This window comes from Aedes aegypti, chromosome 3 (genome assembly GCF_002204515.2).
Source record: "Aedes aegypti strain LVP_AGWG chromosome 3, AaegL5.0 Primary Assembly, whole genome shotgun sequence".
Classification (NCBI taxonomy): domain Eukaryota; kingdom Metazoa; phylum Arthropoda; class Insecta; order Diptera; family Culicidae; genus Aedes; species Aedes aegypti.
This window is the reverse complement of record NC_035109.1, coordinates 179,332,894-179,350,264: the sequence shown is the minus strand read 5'-3', so window position 1 is coordinate 179,350,264 and position 17,371 is coordinate 179,332,894. Positions and strand designations below refer to the sequence as shown.

The 17,371-nt window shown below is 40.1% G+C and overlaps 1 protein-coding gene across 1 annotated transcript; it reads left to right on the top strand.

The window, feature by feature from the left end:
- The first annotated feature begins 15,963 nt into the window (after positions 1-15,963).
- On the top strand, positions 15,964-16,949 carry LOC5573563. Its single transcript, XM_001654643.2, has 4 exons — positions 15,964-16,063; positions 16,137-16,283; positions 16,350-16,520; positions 16,670-16,949. The coding sequence occupies exons 1-4, from the start codon at positions 16,013-16,015 to the stop codon at positions 16,832-16,834; spliced, it is 534 nt and encodes a 177-aa protein (XP_001654693.2). The 5' UTR covers positions 15,964-16,012; the 3' UTR covers positions 16,835-16,949.
- Positions 16,950-17,371: the final 422 nt, after the last annotated feature.

The window sequence follows — 17,371 nt, the reverse complement described above, 5'->3', positions numbered from 1 at the left end:
AACCCAACTTTTACTATGGTTCTCTAACTCGATATCGAGATACGGAATATCGAGTAAGGGAGAGTTAACAGTACATTCTTATACAATTTATTGTTAACCTTGATGCAATCGACTAGAGAAAAGTATAATTTTATTTTTAGAATATCAGTTAATCTTGTGGCAGAAGTGCTCCAAATTTAAATTATAAAGAAATTTGAAAATGTCTTTGAAAGTCATATGATGAAATTCTATATCATTTGTTAAGCTTTGATGCTGGTTCATAAACTACATCATTTTATTAATTTGTATTCGTCCTTAAAATAAAGCATTTTTTTACACTTTGTATCCCTTATTATAGTTGCTAACGACAGTATTGAAATTAGTTGTTAAGCTCTTCCGTGAGCTCCTCCCAACCAAATTCACCTAGCATCAATTTCTCCAGACTACCAAGTTCCTTCCAACACTGTTGACCAGTTCCTTAGATAAGTCAGCATTCGCATCACGCTGAATTTGTTCAACGCGTATTGACCTTCAAATCTATATTAGATTTTCGTCCATGCTAACTCTTCCTCCAGACTACAGCTCAGCCTCCAGGCTATATCTCCACGAAGAGGTTCTGCTTCCGCGTCCAGGCTCTGTGTCTCAGTCCAGGTTTTGTTTCCTTCGAACCAGCCTCAGCATTTCGCTAAGATTTCAAGTATCTAGTCAGAGCCTTTAATTTGATTTATGGAGTGATGCTATTGGATAAACAATTCGGGGTATCCGGATGTAACCAGAACCTCATATTGGTCCACGGTAATATAGCTATGATGTTCATGATGACAATTCATAAATTTTGAGCCTTCGCACGATATGAGTGAGTAGGGTTACAAAAGTATCATACTGAGGCCCCACCGGAACCGATTCCAGCGTATCCGGATGTGGCCAGAACCTCATATTGGTCTTTGGCATTATATCTATGATGTTCTGGATAAAAATCATGAATTTTGAGCCGTCGCACGATATGAGTGAGTAAGATCACAAAAGTGTCCCACTGAGGCCTTGTCGGAACCGATTCCGGGGTATCCGGATGTGGCCAGAACCTCATATTGGTCTTTGGCATTATATCTATGATGTCCCGGATAGAAAATCAGGAATTTTGAGCCGTCGCACGATATGAGTGAATAAGATTACAAAAATGTCCCACTGAGGCCCCACCATAACCGATTCCGGGGTATCCGGATGTGGCCAGAACCTCATATTGGTCTTTGGCATTATACCTATGACGTTCCGGATAAAAAAATCAGGAATTTTGAGCCGTCGCACGGTATGTGTGAGTAAGATTACAAAAGTGTCCCACTGAGGCCTTGTCGCAACCGATTCCGGGGTATCCGGATGTGGCCAGAACCTTATATTGGTCTTTGGCATTATATCTATGATGTTCTGGACAGGAAATCAGGAATTTTAAGCCGTCGCACGATATGAGTGAGTAGGATTACGAAAGTGTCCTCCTGAGGCCCTCCCGGAACCGATTCCGGCGTATCTGGATGTGGCCAGAACCTCATATTGGTCTTTGGCATTATATCTATGATTTAAAGGATAAAAATCATGAATTTTGAGCCGTCGCACGATATGAGTGAGTAAGATTACAAAAGTGTCCCACTGAGGCCTTGTCGGAACCGATTCCGGGGTATCCGGATGTGGCCAGAACCTTATATTAGTCTTTGGCATTATATCTATGACGTTCCGGATAAAAAATCAGAAATTTTGAGCCGTCGCACGGTATGAGTGAGTAGGATTACGAAAGTGTCCTACTGAGGCCCTCCCGGAACCGATTTCGGGGTACCCGGATGTGGCCAGAACCTCATATTGGTCTTTGGCATTATATCCATGATGTTCCGGATAAAAAATCAGGAATTTTGAGCCGTCGCACGGTAGTATTCTTTGAGTTTCAGAAAATGTCCTCTCTGGGTACATTCAGGAACCGGTGCCAGGTGACCGGGTATCCGAAATGACCAGAATCAATGAGAACCAATGTCATTCGACCTTCTGGCAGCTTTTTACTTATAGAAAGTACACAATGAATAATTTTCTTACCGCTAATCTTGAAAAATCTAAGGGAACTATCACTTCCGGAACGAATATACCCCATTTGAATCCGGAATAACTCCGGAACCAAGTGGCCAATCCCATTTTTTCCGGAACACAATAAATCTTGAGGAGTATGCGGTTTGTTTGAGACCAAAAGATCCAAAATTGATTAATAATTGGCCAAGTTATGATTTTTTAAAGTTCATTTTTAATGAAAAGTCAGACGTTGGGGGTTTGAGAATTAAACGCATGGGAATCCATGTTTATCAGCAACAATCAAGGACCGCTGATGAATGAAGACGATCCCCCCCATTACATCGTGCCTATTCGATTTGGTAGACACGAAGCACCAGTAGCATTTCTCTTCGGACGTGTACGAGCAACGTACGAAATGCCAGTCAGTCGGACATTGTCCCGTAGATGGGCTACATCGCGCCCGAAACCGGTCGGCAGAAAGGTAATTTTAAAACTTTTTGACGATGGTAAGAACTATAAGTTTTATGTCTTGTCTCGCGTCGCGTTTCGTGAACAAAGAATCGTGTCTAACATAAGTTGTGCAAATAAAATATGCAAGAAAAATTCGATTTAGAATAGGAAATCGTATAAATCGATTCCGTGGTCAAAATTTTCATCAGTATTGGAAATTAACCCTCTAATACCCACCCCGCCTTTAAACGGGGGATTTTGTGTGTTTTTTCGTAGTTCGGAAAACAAAATAATTTTATTTTTGACTTAAGCCTTGACACGCATATAAGGAAAGTTTTGATGACTTTTGAAACTTGTTTTTTATTTTTGAAAAATGTTTGAAAAATTATATTTTTGTATGACATACAAATGCCTGGGTTTCATTTAAAGTGTAATACAAAAATTCATACCTTTATATTTTTCAACAACCAACCTATCACAGAAATAGTGTCAAATCTGTTTTTCCGTTAGTTACACTGAAAATAAAATTTGTGCCAGAAAAAAAATAAAATAATATTTTCATAAGTACCCGTAAGGGATGCCAAAATAATAAAAATAAAAAACTTAAATTAATAAATTCAACGATAAAAATAAATCATTGCCCTAAACGTTTTAAGGCGCGATTTGCTGTTTTATTTTTTGAAATAACTTTAAAAGAAAATGACTTGTAAGAGAGTTTGGCCTTGACATTTGACTTCAGAAGTCAAGGTTTAAGTAGTTGTGGTACCGTCAGTGCTAATATGTATACCTACCTACTTCGCCGCCCTCTATCAACCCGACTAGCATCGTTCTGGGTGCGTTATGATTCACATAGACGGTCTTAGTTCTACTTTGCACAAGTGTGGTTCGTTGGCCTTCAGAACGTGCGTGTCATTTATCAAGGATTGATTCTTTGAGTTGTTACCACAGTAGGCAACGACAATTTCTGTATTACCTAACAATGTTTACACAGGTGATGTTTATCATTATTATCGAGATTCTTAGCCCTGGACTAGGAACAACGGATTTACTTCCCTTCCAAAGAAAATCGTCACTATTACCTTGTTGTCATAATTGACTGTCTCGGAGATGGGCTTCATCACACCAGATCCACCCCAAAAGGTGATCAATGCAACACCTTGCCAGCATGATGAAAAAATAGCGTAAATCTTTTTTTAACATTCAGAAAACATAATACAGCATATATTCAGAATCGACGGGCACCATTGTTTTAAACATAAAACCTATGACATTTTCAGTTATAATGAGATTTTTAATGAACATCCAAAAAGATGATCAATATTACCTCAGATTACGTTACTTGAGACATACTTGCCATAACCGGAATCCCTTCATCGTTTTTGAAGCATAGTTTAGCATGTTACGGTAAAGAATCGACAAATTTTGCTTCGTATTGCGTATTGCTTCGTAAATCATTGCGGAATTAGTTATTTTGGCAAAGTTATGGATTTAATTTAAAAAAGTGTAGCAATATCTTTTTAATAAAAAATGTTTTTAAAAATGCTCCTGTAAAGCGAAGTAACTTGTAACACTTAGCTTTCAAGCAACTAAGAATTCGATATACATTTTTGTGAATTTACTTTATAATTAGAAGAGTATCAATTCACAAATCAATAACAAACACCATGGTTTAGATGAGATTTTAGGATCTTAATACAATTTTTATCTTAAAATAGGTTATCAAAATGCTTCTATATCAATTTAAATCAAACATAAATAACAATTTATGACAAATGTAAAATATTGTAATATATAAGAAATTGACATTTTTTATAAAAAAAAACTAGGTAAGCATTAAGTATTGCAATTCAACCCCTAGTGTGCATTTATAAAATATAAACTTTTTAAGGATTTTTGATTTGTATGTTTAATTAAATCGATCTATTCAAACATTTATCATCTCATGCTGTATGCAGGACAGCCATTAAAAGTTCAACAAGGAACTTATATTTTTAACAACCGTTTGAACCGATTCTACACCATTACCCCGAAACACATTATTCCAAAGATCATCTCCCAGAATGCACTAACACGAATGCTGTTTTGCCGTATGTACATACCTTAAATAACATTGCCCCGTGATATTGAAATTCGGGGTAATGTCATTCGGGGTAATGGGGTAGAATCTTGCTACTGCAGGGGCGGGTGATGAGGGCTGGATCAAACATGTCGCACGTCGGTAGCATAGAAGTGAAAAAGTGCGCGGTCCGTTAGTAGTGTTTGATCCTTCGACCTTGACGCTTGCTCCTGGGCAGTGCGTCAAGAAAGCCCGAGCAGTCGTCAGTTGTTTTCCCTCTCAGGTCGTGCGCCTATTTTCTCTGAGTGCTTTTATATAACCGAGCAAACGAGTGAAGCTGAAAGTGGATTGTTGCTGCTCAGTCAAGGATGACGGATCAATTGGTGAGCTCGTTTCATGCTACTATTTCTAATCTATAAAATATGTATGACTACACATCGTTACAACGATGGGACGTAAACATGATTTTTCAACAAACTTTGAATGGTTCGTCACTGTGAGTGTCGACATTAACTCTAATTAACAAATTATTTATACTTATTTTTTTTTTTTCAAAAATCATTTTTCTTTTTACTTTTATTTTTGCAATTAAAAAAAAACTTCGAAGGGTTCGACACTACAAGACTGTAGTGTCTGTAGACTTGCGAAAGGTTCACTTTATTCAACAAACTTTGAATGGTTCGTCACATCAAGTGTGGGCATAATTTTCCTCTACATAGAAATTGTTCATATCAAATGAAAATTTTATATTTACATATAAGCATGTTTATATCTCACAAATGATTATTTATCATGGTCTAATCGCTTATCAAAGTGAATCCTGTGACCCAACGATCCTCCCCATTAACAAACATCCTTCCCAGTAACCGTTGTGGAGATGCAGAGGCAAACCCGGTCTCCAAATAGCAAAGGTTACACACTAACATTCCTTCCCCCAATCCCACCTGACTGCAAGGACATGGCCGGCGCCGTTATTGACCCTATATAAATAGAGGCACTGAATTATGCACACTGAATCCCAGCCGAACTTCTAGTTGATTCTTTGTGCATTTTCACTGACTTAAGTCAATCACGAAATAGCAACTATTGATATGTGTAGTCAGTCCAAGCTAAGCTAAGCTAACTTGAGACTCTAGTATGAATCGATCATTTGTCAAAACTGAAAGAGAAGTTTCCTTCCGATTGATCAACAAATCAAGAAAAACAAGATCGTCCTTTTATTATAATTGACAAAATGAAGAAACTGTTGGAATAGAGGTAGTGTCGCACCTCAGGTAGAAGAATCGTCGGTTGAGGAAGCATGCGTCGTCGTAGGTAAAAGTGTGGAAGATTTGTTGTGAGGTATGATATTTGTGTAGAATGCTGAATTGTAAATATATACCTGGAATGAATAAAGAGAGTTGCAGCTGCTGATTGAGGTATCAGTCAGTTAGCTGCCCAGTTGAAGGAGACATCTACTGTATTGTATTTCTTTATGATTTGCAATCGGATGTGGACGGGCTAGCCTCGCTAGGATCTGCGTGGTCTTAGCGGACTAGCCTTTCAACAGGTTATGGGCCCAGGAACGTGTTCTTACAGCATGTATCGTTCTGGAGGAGGATTGGCCGCATAAGCCGCGTGGCGCAGCACGGGATCCTCAGGCTGGATGGATTGGCTGCAACGGAGGACGGGATCTATCGGGAACGTAGGCGATACAGGACACTGGATGGCATCTGGCTGGTCAAAGGAGCTCGTGTGACAGGATCGAAGTCAGGAGGAGCTCGGATGGAGGACGGAGCATGTACGAAGTACGGAACGAGGAGGAGTTCCAAGATAGGAGGAGACGATCGGGAGTAGAGATTGCGACCCTAAGGAGGAGTGTTGGAATAGAGGTAGTGTCGCACCTCAGGTAGAAGAATCGTCGGTTGAGGAAGCATGCGTCGTCGTAGGTAAAAGTGTGGAAGATTTGTTGTGAGGTATGATATTTGTGTAAAATGCTGAATTGTAAATATATACCTGGAATGAATAAAGAGAGTTGCAGCTGCTGATTGAGGTATCAGTCAGTTAGCTGCCCAGTTGAAGGAGACATCTACTGTATTGTATTTCTTTATGATTTGCAATCGGATGTGGACGGGCTAGCCTCGCTAGGATCTGCGTGGTCTTAGCGGACTAGTTTCAACAGAAACGCCTTATTTTTCTAGTATTGTTGTCCATTAAGAAGAAAACTGCTGTTTTAGTTTTCGCAAATGACCTATTCTTAAAACATAACCTTAAGATGGCAATAAAACCGAAAATAAACCCGATCCTTATCTATTTTTTAGCGATACATCACTCATTTGTATAGAAAGCTATGACTAATGCGCAAAAGCAATTTTAAGAACTCATTTTTTTTAGGTATTGTCCGCCATGCGCCACTGTGCACCAGCGTAAACTTCTAAATTGTGAAAATTCCACACAAAACAAAATGCTAATGCCATAGGAAAGGAATCTCTTTTATCTTTGAACAATAAAAAGACAACGTTAAACGTAGCAATATTTATAGCGTGTATAGGTAAATAATGGACAAAGAATAATATTCTTCCATTGTCTCGATCTTTCCTGTGCTCACCGCCATGCTCTCCATTTACTTGTTGTCTGTGCTTAGAGTGGCTTTACCGATATGAACTCTCGAGGGGAATTTGAGAACAATCTCTGCCAAACACTTGCCATCGCCACCGACCGGTGTAACTTGGAAAGAGCGATAATGGCACAGAGGGAACATGGACCAGCAAATTCCAGTTTTCGGAAGATGCGTGGCGATCTATCGGCATAGTCTACCTTACCAGTCCAGAGCGCAAATTCTTTGCGATTTTATTTATTCCGTTGCACCAGCACTAGACCGGCTTTTATTACTACACAGTGTCCACCATGTGAACTATGGTGGTTACGTTGTGGTAGCAGACTAAGCATTGTGTTTCAGTGGCGAGGTCAATGACAGCATACATTAATCTTATTTGAAAGACCAACCGAAAAGTGCAAGGTTAATTTACTCAGGTGGGAGATTAATGTAAAGCAACAGAGTGCATGAAAAACTACAGAACTATTACTAAAGGCCATAAGAGCGTCTGTACGAGTGATAGAGGCTGTAGTAACGGTTGGAGGAATGGAAAAATACCAAAAAAAAACAACGGATGCACATTTTTATATCTTTATGTGCTTTTCTGTTTCCCGCAAGAATAATCTTACACACTTAAACTAAATCGCAGTATCCTGTGAAATAAATCACCGAATTTGAACTGTAAACAATGAAAATACGGAAATCTACTATTTTTTAAAGGATGTGTGAAATACTATAGTATTTTATTCGTTATAACGAACAGTTCAGTAGATGCATTATTTTCACCGAACCGCTGTGAAATCGTGTGACAGCCGCTCTGGCAGGCTATCTCTCCAGAAATATCGTGGCTTATGAACAACCCCTTTACTATACCATGGAACCGTCCATAAATTGCATGTTCATTTTAGGGGGGGGGGGGTTCTGTTCAAAGGTTACGTAAATAGGTTATGTAAATAAAAACACATATTTGAAGAGTTGACCACAAGGGGAAGGGGGATGACAACTACCAAAAATATAACCACGTGGTTTATGAAGGACCCCTTGCAGATTATTTTGTTTCTTGTTTACTATAATGACTGATAATACTTCATTTTGGTCACAAAAAAAAATCTTTTAATTGTTATATGCATTTCCACAAATATCAAAAATATACATTTTCAAAACAAATTTATTTTTTGTTCACATTGTACATCACGTTTTTATACTTTTGCTACAATGTAAATTAGAATTTCGGATTGAGAAAAATAAAATGGAATATATGTTTCATGATTCTTTTCATTAACCTTATTTCTACATGTATTGAAGGACGAAATATTTTGTTTTGATTGGTGATTATCTTCCACAGGTTTAAAGGAAATCTTGCAAGATGACAAATCAAAAAAAGGATTTTCAATGTAACATTAATGTCTAATTTTTTATAGCTAGCCATCATGTTACTTATAAGTTCTTTGTAGTTGTTAGCTCTATGGTTCCCCAGAAAACCAGCACAAACAAGTTTGAAATTTGGTAAGCAGATTTTTCATCAATTGTTAATATGTTATCAAAATCTGTGCTTTTGAATATATTTCGAATTTCAGGCACATCTCAACTTTCATGTGACTTAATTTTGGGAAAAGATCCTTCAGATGCTCCGTCACTTTAGAATTTTGGCATTCAGGGTAATGGGGTAGAATCGTAAACACAATGATTAATTTTAGACAAATCTTTGATTTGTGGATCCCTTCTAAAGTACTGCTTGTACTTGTCAATTACCAGTGGAGTGAAGTTTATTTGCTTGTGTCTTGGCATGTTAAAACCACAAATGTTAAAAATAAAAGAATTCTAACCAAATCACATTTTGAGTTATCCATTTTCACTTTGCATTGATATTTTACTTTGTTTTTCACTTGAATGAAAAAACATATCACGGCAGAATGTGAGGTGATGTTTGAAAAGATGATTTTTAGCTACCCACTCGAAAAAAGCAAGTTTGACAACAATAAAAATCAACCGTTTATTTTTGTAGTGAGCATCAAACTGCGAGGCTCACCATAGAAAAACGATTTTATTCAGTATTAAATATTTCAATACAGTACCATAATAAAGGCCTAATATGAGTTTTATTCACCTAACGGTTTATTTGATAAATTACAATCATTTTATGCACATCTGTTTCGTTTTATACGTTTTATACGGAATAGATGAGAAAAACATAAAGGCGCATTTGATTTTCTCTTTCCATACGAACTCTGATGTCTATTTCGCCCATCTTCACCCCAAGCGCATTTGAGATTGAGTGTGGCAGCAGGGCGCATTTGAAACTGAGAGTGCAGAAGGGCGATAGTGATAATGATTCGTGTGAAAAAGCTCAGCAAAAAAAAGGCTGCACAGACTGAACGATCACAAACATTAGGCAACGGACAACACAAAACACCCAGTAGCCCAATGATGAATTTTTCGTTTGACAAAAAGCTTCTAAAGACTGGAGCAGGAATCGAACCCACACTTCATGACACAATACGCCTAAACGACTGACGCCACTAACCGCACGGCCACGAAGCCTACAAAACGGTGAAGCTGATGATAGTCAAACCAGAAAGACGAGGTCTTAAGACGTAATCGCTACTGTCAATTTGAAGGAGACGAAAAACCGAGGGGCGCAACCATTTTGAATTTTGATGAATTTTTATTTATTTTAACATTTTTTTCATATTATGAAAATAAATCAAATGGTTTACTACAAAGGTAATATTTTAATGGATCATACAAAAATGCATGTTGCGGTTAAATCGATCAGAAACATAACATAGAATTGAAATTATATCCGCCCACTTCAAACCGATTTTACTGGGAATGTATAAGTTTTCACATTCGCCCTAATTCTGACTCTGTATTGAATTTCAAGTGTTTGCAACTGTGTGTCTGCTTAAATTAACGTACATCTTTTTTCGCCATTCTAGATTATTTTTCCCGAAACGACTATTTGTTTACTAACATTGAATTGTCTTGGAGACCCACTTCCCAGTGGGAACGAAGAAGGTGGCTCGTTTTCCTCATGGGGTAGAATTGTGGTGCCAGAAACCTGTTTTTATAAATTGATCTTACCTGTAAATCGAGGCACAAGTATTGTTTGTTTTCCAATTAATCAATGTGAAATGTATCGATTTCCAATAGCTTCAATTTCAGCATTGTTTATCCTTCAAATCCAGATCCCTCTCCCCCGTCGTGGCCTTTTGTCCATATACAAATTTAAAAAAGGCACGTGGTTTATGGAGAGCCCCTTGATCTAAAATTAGGTATTGTAAGCAAGAAACAAAATAACCTACAAGAGGTCCTCCATAAACCACGTGATTATATTTTTGGTAGTTTTCATCCCCCTTTCCCTTGTGGTCAACTTCAAATTTTTATTTTTATTTACATGAACCGTAACCTTTGAACAGAACCCCCCCCCCCCCCTAAAATGAACACGCGATTCATGGACGGTTCCATAGTATAGTAAAGGGTTTGTTCATTAACCACGATATTTCTGGAGAGAATCACTAAAATCGCTTATTTCAACCATTTATATCAAATATTCCATCATTTGCAATACTTCAAAAATGGGGAGGGTACAAAAATAGAGGGTGGGGGTGTCCATGCAAATCATAATACAACTCTTCATATTGAATTTCAAGTTTAAAACATAATATGGCACATGAATTCTGCTGTCCTGAAAATAAAACACTGTGTCGGGTTATTATTTTTTTCTTTTTTTTTTAAGGCACTCTGTGCACGTGGCCACTACTGTGCCACAGTTGATTTGTATCTTCTTAACCGATACAGATCTATTTTCAACTTATCTATATTTACATCTACACTCTCTCCTACTCTTTTACTCTCACACCGAGCAGGTAGGAGAGAGCTCTGCTGTTAGTGAGACTAGCTGCCTGCGAAAAGGGTCAGTTTGTCTCAGTCACCATTTGATACTGACGGAGGATGCATGTGCTCCCCGAAGCACGGTCCTCCATGAGGCGTCTTCTGGTGGCTGGACGGTTTTTTTTTGGAGGGGCTGGGAATCGAACCCATGACCTTCCGTTTATGAAGCGAAAGCGTAACCTCAAGGCTACAGACCCTCCTAATGTGTCGGGTTATTGATAAGATTAGATTTTTAAATAAAAAATGCAAAATGTTCAAGTATATTTTAAAAATGACCTGGGGCAGACACAAAAATTCTAAAAACGCAATTATTTTTGTTTATTTGTATACTTTCAAGCCCGCGGTGTCTGGTCTCTGTGCATTCAGACCGACTTTTTTTTGTCGAACAGTGTAATTCAACCAAACGTACCTGCTTTGGATTCCTTAATTCAGATTACTCGATGTGGATGCTTTTTTGTTCGGCTGAGGATTTTGTAGAGCTGCCCCACCAAAAGTTCGACATATCCACCGAAAAAAAAAAACTGGCGGCTGAGCATCGTCCGAGTGCCAGAGAAAGACTCTAAGCTAAACTGCGCACTATGGTCCTCCGAACATTTAGGGGGAATGGTTCTCCGGAAATCTAGGGGGTTGGTGTCAGGCCCTGCAAGCCAACCGTAAAAACACATCAGCACAGGAACGTCAACGAGAGAGTACGGACCGGAACAATCGGCAAAATCCACAGCGACGGAAATGGACTAGCATCGTAGCGCTGCAGGAGGTGTGCTGGACAGAAGCAATGGTGCTAACATTTCGAGATAACCATACCATCTACCAGAGCAGCGGCAACACACGTGAGCTGAGAACAGCTTTCATAGTGATGGGTGATATGCAAAGGCGCGTGATCGGGTGGTGGCCGATAAACGAAAGAATGTGCAAGTTGAGGCTCAAAAGCCGGTTCTTCAACTTCAACATAATCAACGTGCATAGCCCTCACTCCAGAAGCACTGATGATGACAAGGACGCATTTTACGCGCAGCTTGAACGCGAGTATGACCGCTGCCCAAGCCATGACGTCAAGATCATCATAGGAGTTTTACAACGGCAATATGGGCATTAGTAGCACCTATTTCCAGCACAGCCTCCATCTCAAATGGAGATCACCTCAACAGACAGAATCGCAGCAAATCCACCACGTTTTGATCAATGGACGGCACTTCTCCGACATAACCGACGTCAGAACCTATCGTGGCGCAAACATTGACTCCGACCACTACCTGGTGATGGTGAAACTGCGCCCAAAACTATCCGTTTTCAACGATGTACAGTACCGACGCCCGCCTCGGTACAATCTAGCGCGACTGAAAAAAACCGGATGTCGCAAATGCGTACGCGCAGCATCTTGAGGCAGCGTTGCCGGATGAGGGCGAGCTCGATAGGGCCCCTCTTGAGGACTGCTGGAGGACAGTCAAAGCAGCCATCAACGACGCTGCCGAAAGCATTGTCGGATATGTGGAACGGAGCTCAAGAAACGATTGGTTCGACGAAGAGTGCCAGGAGGTTTTAGAGGAGAAGAACACAGCGCGGGCTGCAATGCTGCAGAATGGTATGCGACAAAACGTGGAACAATACAGACTGATGCGGAAACAGCAAACCCGACTATTCCAGGACTAATAGCGCCGCCTAGAAGAGGTGAAATGCCAAGAGATGGAGTTGCTGTACCGTTCTCAAGAAACGCGGAAGTTCTATCAGAAGCTCAGCACATCCCGCAAAGGTTTCGTGCCGCAAGCTGAAATGTGCCGGGATAAGGATGGGAGCATCTTGATGGACGGACGCGAGGTGATCGAAAGGTGGAAGCAGCACTACGATGAACACCTAAATGGCGCAGAGAACACAGGCACAGAAGGTCAGGACAGCGAAGACGATGGCTACGTCAGCACAGCGGACAGTGGTAACCAACCAGCTCCCACGATGGGTGAAGTTAAGGATGCCATTCAACAGCTCAAGAACAACAAGGCCACTGGCAAGGATGGTAACTCATCAAGATGGGCCCAAACAGGTTGGCCGCTTGTCCACATTGGATGATAGTCAGAATCTGGGAAACAGAACAGCTACCGGAGGAGTGGAAGCAAGGCGTTATATGCCCTATCTACAAAACGGGCGACAAAATGGAGTGTGGAAATTATCGTGCAATCACCATCCTAAACGCCGCCTACAAAGTGCTATCCGAGATTCTCTTCTGTCGTCTATCACCTATAGCAAACTAGTTCGTGGGAAGTTATCAAGCAGGTTTCATCGACGGTCGCTCGACAACGGACCAGATGTTTTTCCGTGCGGCAAATCCTCCAGAAATGCCGTTATTACCAGGTCCCTACGCACCGTTTGTTCATCGGTTTCAAGGCGGCAGTATTGACCGTGTAGAGCTATGGAAGATCATGGACGAGAACAGCTTTCCCGGGAAACTCACAAGATTGATCAGAACAACGATGGACGGTGTGCAAAACTGCGTGAAGATCTCGAGGGAACACTCCAGTTCGTTCGAGTCTCTGCGGGGACTACGACAGGGCGACGGACTTTCGTGCCTGCTGTTCAATATTGCGCTTGATGGTGTCATGTGGAGAGCCGGAATTAACAGTCGAGGCACGATTTTCACGAGATCTGGACAATTTGTTTGCTTCTCGGTCGACATGGATATTATTTGGAGAAAATTTCAAACGATGGCAGATATGATATCACCCGCCTTAAACGCGAAGCAACAAGAGTCGGGCTAATGGTGAATGCGTCGAAAACAAAGTACATGCTGGTGGGCGGAACTGAGCGCGAGAGGGCCCGCCTTGGAAGCAGTATTACGATAGACGGGGATACCTTCGAGGTGGTGGACGAGTTTGTCTACCTCGGATCCTTGCTGACGACTGACAACAATGTTAGTCGGGAAATACGAAGGCGCATCATCAGTGGAAGTCGTGCCTGCTGCGGTCTCCGGAAGAAACTGCGGTCAAGAAAGATTCACCCCCGCACCAAATGTACGATGTACAAAACGCTCATAAGACCGGTAGTTCTCTATGGGCATGAAGCGTGGACTACGCTTGAGGAGGACTTGCAAGCTCTTGGGGTTTTCGAACGCCGAGTGCTTAGGACGATCTTCGGCGGCGTGCTAGACAATGGCGAAGGATGAACCACGAGCTCGCTCAACTCTACGGCGAACCCAGAATGGTGAAGGTAGCTAAAGGTGGAAGGATTCGCTGAGCAGGGTAGGTTGCAAGAATGACGGACAACAACCCTGTAAAGATGGTGTTCGCTACGAATCCGGTTGGAACAAGAAGGCGTGGGGCGCAGCGAGGTGGATTGACCAGGTGTTGCAAGTTCTGGCGAGTGTGGGCCTCTGCCGAGGATGGAGGGAGGCAGTTGCAAATCGAGTTTTATGGCGTGGAATTGTTGACGCGATTTTATTGTAATATCAATGTTATACCAATAAATGTAAATGAGAGTTCTGGAAAAAAGGATAATAATCCTAGAAAATTGTGATGAATCATCTCAGGGGACTCTCACAATCCTCACATAATTCTCATCAGTGTCCTCTTAGGATTCACATAAGATTCTTTGCACTAGAATCATGAATCTATTCATGGTTCTAATTAGAATTCATCGAAATCATCGCAGTATTCATATCAGGTTCATCGCAAGATGTTCATCAAAAATCTCAGGACACTGTTCAATTTTCTTCAGAATACTCTCTAGATGCTCATCAGAGATCACGATTTCATCAGCATCGATGCCAAAATCTTATCAGATCGTTTCTGGAATCTTATCAGAATCATTTCAGGATTCTCATCACAATTCTTCCATGATACTCATCCGAATCGTTCCAGCTTTTTCATCAAAATTCTCATATGCATCCTTTCAAGATTCTCTTCATTTCCATATTTTTCTACAAAATACTTCCAGGATTATCATCAGAATCATCCTTTCAGAACGAATATTCGGAACAGAAGTACCCAAATCGTTCCAGTTCTCTGATAAGAATCCTTCCAAAAAATCTTTTTTTTTAATTTTTATCAGAATTCTTTCTCTATCAGGATTTTCATCATAAGTCTTCCGTATGCACATTAAATCTTTTACGAATCTTTCCAAATTTTCTAGGATTGTCATCAATCATATAGATTTCCTCTGAAATTCCGGGACTCTCAAAGAGATTCTTCCAGAATGCGCAATTAAAATAATAATAAATATTGATCTTTTGGAACAAAAACCGTGGTTCTGAAACGGGACTAAAATGGTCAGCTGTATCTAATATGACCGGAAAGACTGGCCATATTTTGTCGAATAAATATGATTTTATTTGGCACAGTATGGAAATTAACATTTGATTTGGATTGATTCTCAGGGATCGAATACTAAGACCTCCGCTCTACTGTATCTGAACATGTTAAGTGGCCAAATGATTATTGTGGCTCAAAAATGTCCACATGAATTTGCATGACTTGATACATACTGTATTCATATACTTTTACGTATATATGTTGGAAATATATTGAAAATATAATCAAGAATCACTGGTGGAACAAGCGGTGTACGCTACATTTCCCGCTGTGCACCCGGATTGGCCACCGGTATCCAAATAATAATGGATGCATCTGGAGGTGCAAAATTTTGAGAATTTATCAATTTAGTCAAAAGATATGAGCGAAAGAGTGCAAAAAATTTCGCCTTTTAAGGGTTAAGCAAACCAAAATATAGCAAATAGCGGTATTTCGAAGCTTAGGACAAAAAATAACGATGCACTGCGCTATTAGGCAATTTATAGTACAGCTTGATTTTCAGACAATGCTCATTATTGATCTTTAGCTTTTGTGTCAATTAAATTCATTCAGAATTCCACCATTCCGGATGTAGCTGGGTGAGTGAATTGTAGATAATTTGAAATTTGGTAATTATTATAGAAGCGATAACATCTCTCAAGCGGATATATAAACGAAATCAGTAGGAATGTACATCAGCAGTTTGGTACAGTGGAGGTTCAGGTGATCGTTGACATAATGAAAGGGTTTATTATTCTGTTGGCTTTCGCCTGCTGCTCTTTGCAAATGGTACATTGCATATCAAAGCTGAGTACAGGTTTATTGTGATTTATTGTAACCATTGTTTTTTGAATACATGTAGATAGATGCAACTGTCCGTTTCTCCAATATGACGTATGACCTTAACCCGGAATATGTGAAAGGTACAATCAATGTTAAAGTCGAAAACGGAGTGTATTCAATAGGAATGAATTGCGATCTTTTGAAGAAAATTGATGGAAACTTTTGGGTAAGTGGAGGATAAAAAAAACTATGATCATATTTCATCTCGAAGTTTTTCTTATTGTTCCGATAGGTGACTCCAGTTTTTTCCAAGAAATTGGGAAAGTCTTACGTTCCAATAATTGACCTCAAACTGGACACATGTAAAACAGATCCCACCCTGGCAGAAAACCCTCTGATAAGGTTTGTGTCAACAGAAGCGAAAAAGTTTGTCAGTTTCGGTTTGATGTGCCCTTACGAACCTGTGAGTATATTTTTGTTGTATTATCATGATACGACTTTATTATTCATATTTTTCTGAGTATTATCCTTGCTTTTGATGATTTATGAGTTACCAAATCCATCTATCATTCGAATATGTTTCACCCAACTTCAATCATTTCTCATTTTCAGGGACACTACGTAGTGAATGATTTCACCTTCGAGAAGAGCAATGCTTTGATGAACTTTATCCCGAAGGGAAACTACCACGTTAGCCTCACTTCACGCCATCAACCTCCCGGTAGCAAAGAGCTTAACAAGGTGATGAGCTTGTCGTTTTATGCCGATTTCGAATAAGGGCGAACCCGACCAACCCATCATGTAGTCGCGATGAAATGCAATCAAATTGTACCATCGAAACCGATGAAAGTGCAAAGTAGGGAATCAATAAATGGATTTGAATGTGGCAAAATGTCGTTGCAGTTTATTGTAGGAAAGTGCTCTTCAACCGTTCTTATGAACGTTTTATATTGCATGATTTTTAAGCATATATGTCAGTTAAGGCCCAAACGCAATGATATCGGAACGGCAACGAAAAGCAGAACCGTTTCACCAGCATGATCTATAACATGCTTGTCGACTCAGAGTTGGTTCACTTTCATTAGTTGATAGCTCACTCAAGATGGTGTGATTCATGCTGGCGAACCGGTTCCGCTTTCCGTTGCCGTTCCGCTATCATTGCGTTTGGGCCTTACTACTCAAAACAACTGATATTGTTGTCTACTGTGGACTCGTAGTGGAAAAAAACATATACCGTATCTAAGCCATCCCTGTCGTTTCACTGCTTGTAAGTTTAGACTGCACCAGCAAACACAGGCAAACCTTTGCCTACGC

Excerpts from the sequence above, each read along its gene's own strand:
- LOC5573563 (XM_001654643.2), top strand. The coding sequence starts at position 16,013 with ATGAAAGGGTTTATTATTCTGTTGGCTTTCGCCTGCTGCTCTTTGCAA. Across the intron at positions 16,284-16,349 it reads AAATTGATGGAAACTTTTGG|GTGACTCCAGTTTTTTCCAA; the intron begins GTAAGTGGAGGA and ends TTGTTCCGATAG. Across the intron at positions 16,521-16,669 it reads TGATGTGCCCTTACGAACCT|GGACACTACGTAGTGAATGA; the intron begins GTGAGTATATTT and ends TCTCATTTTCAG.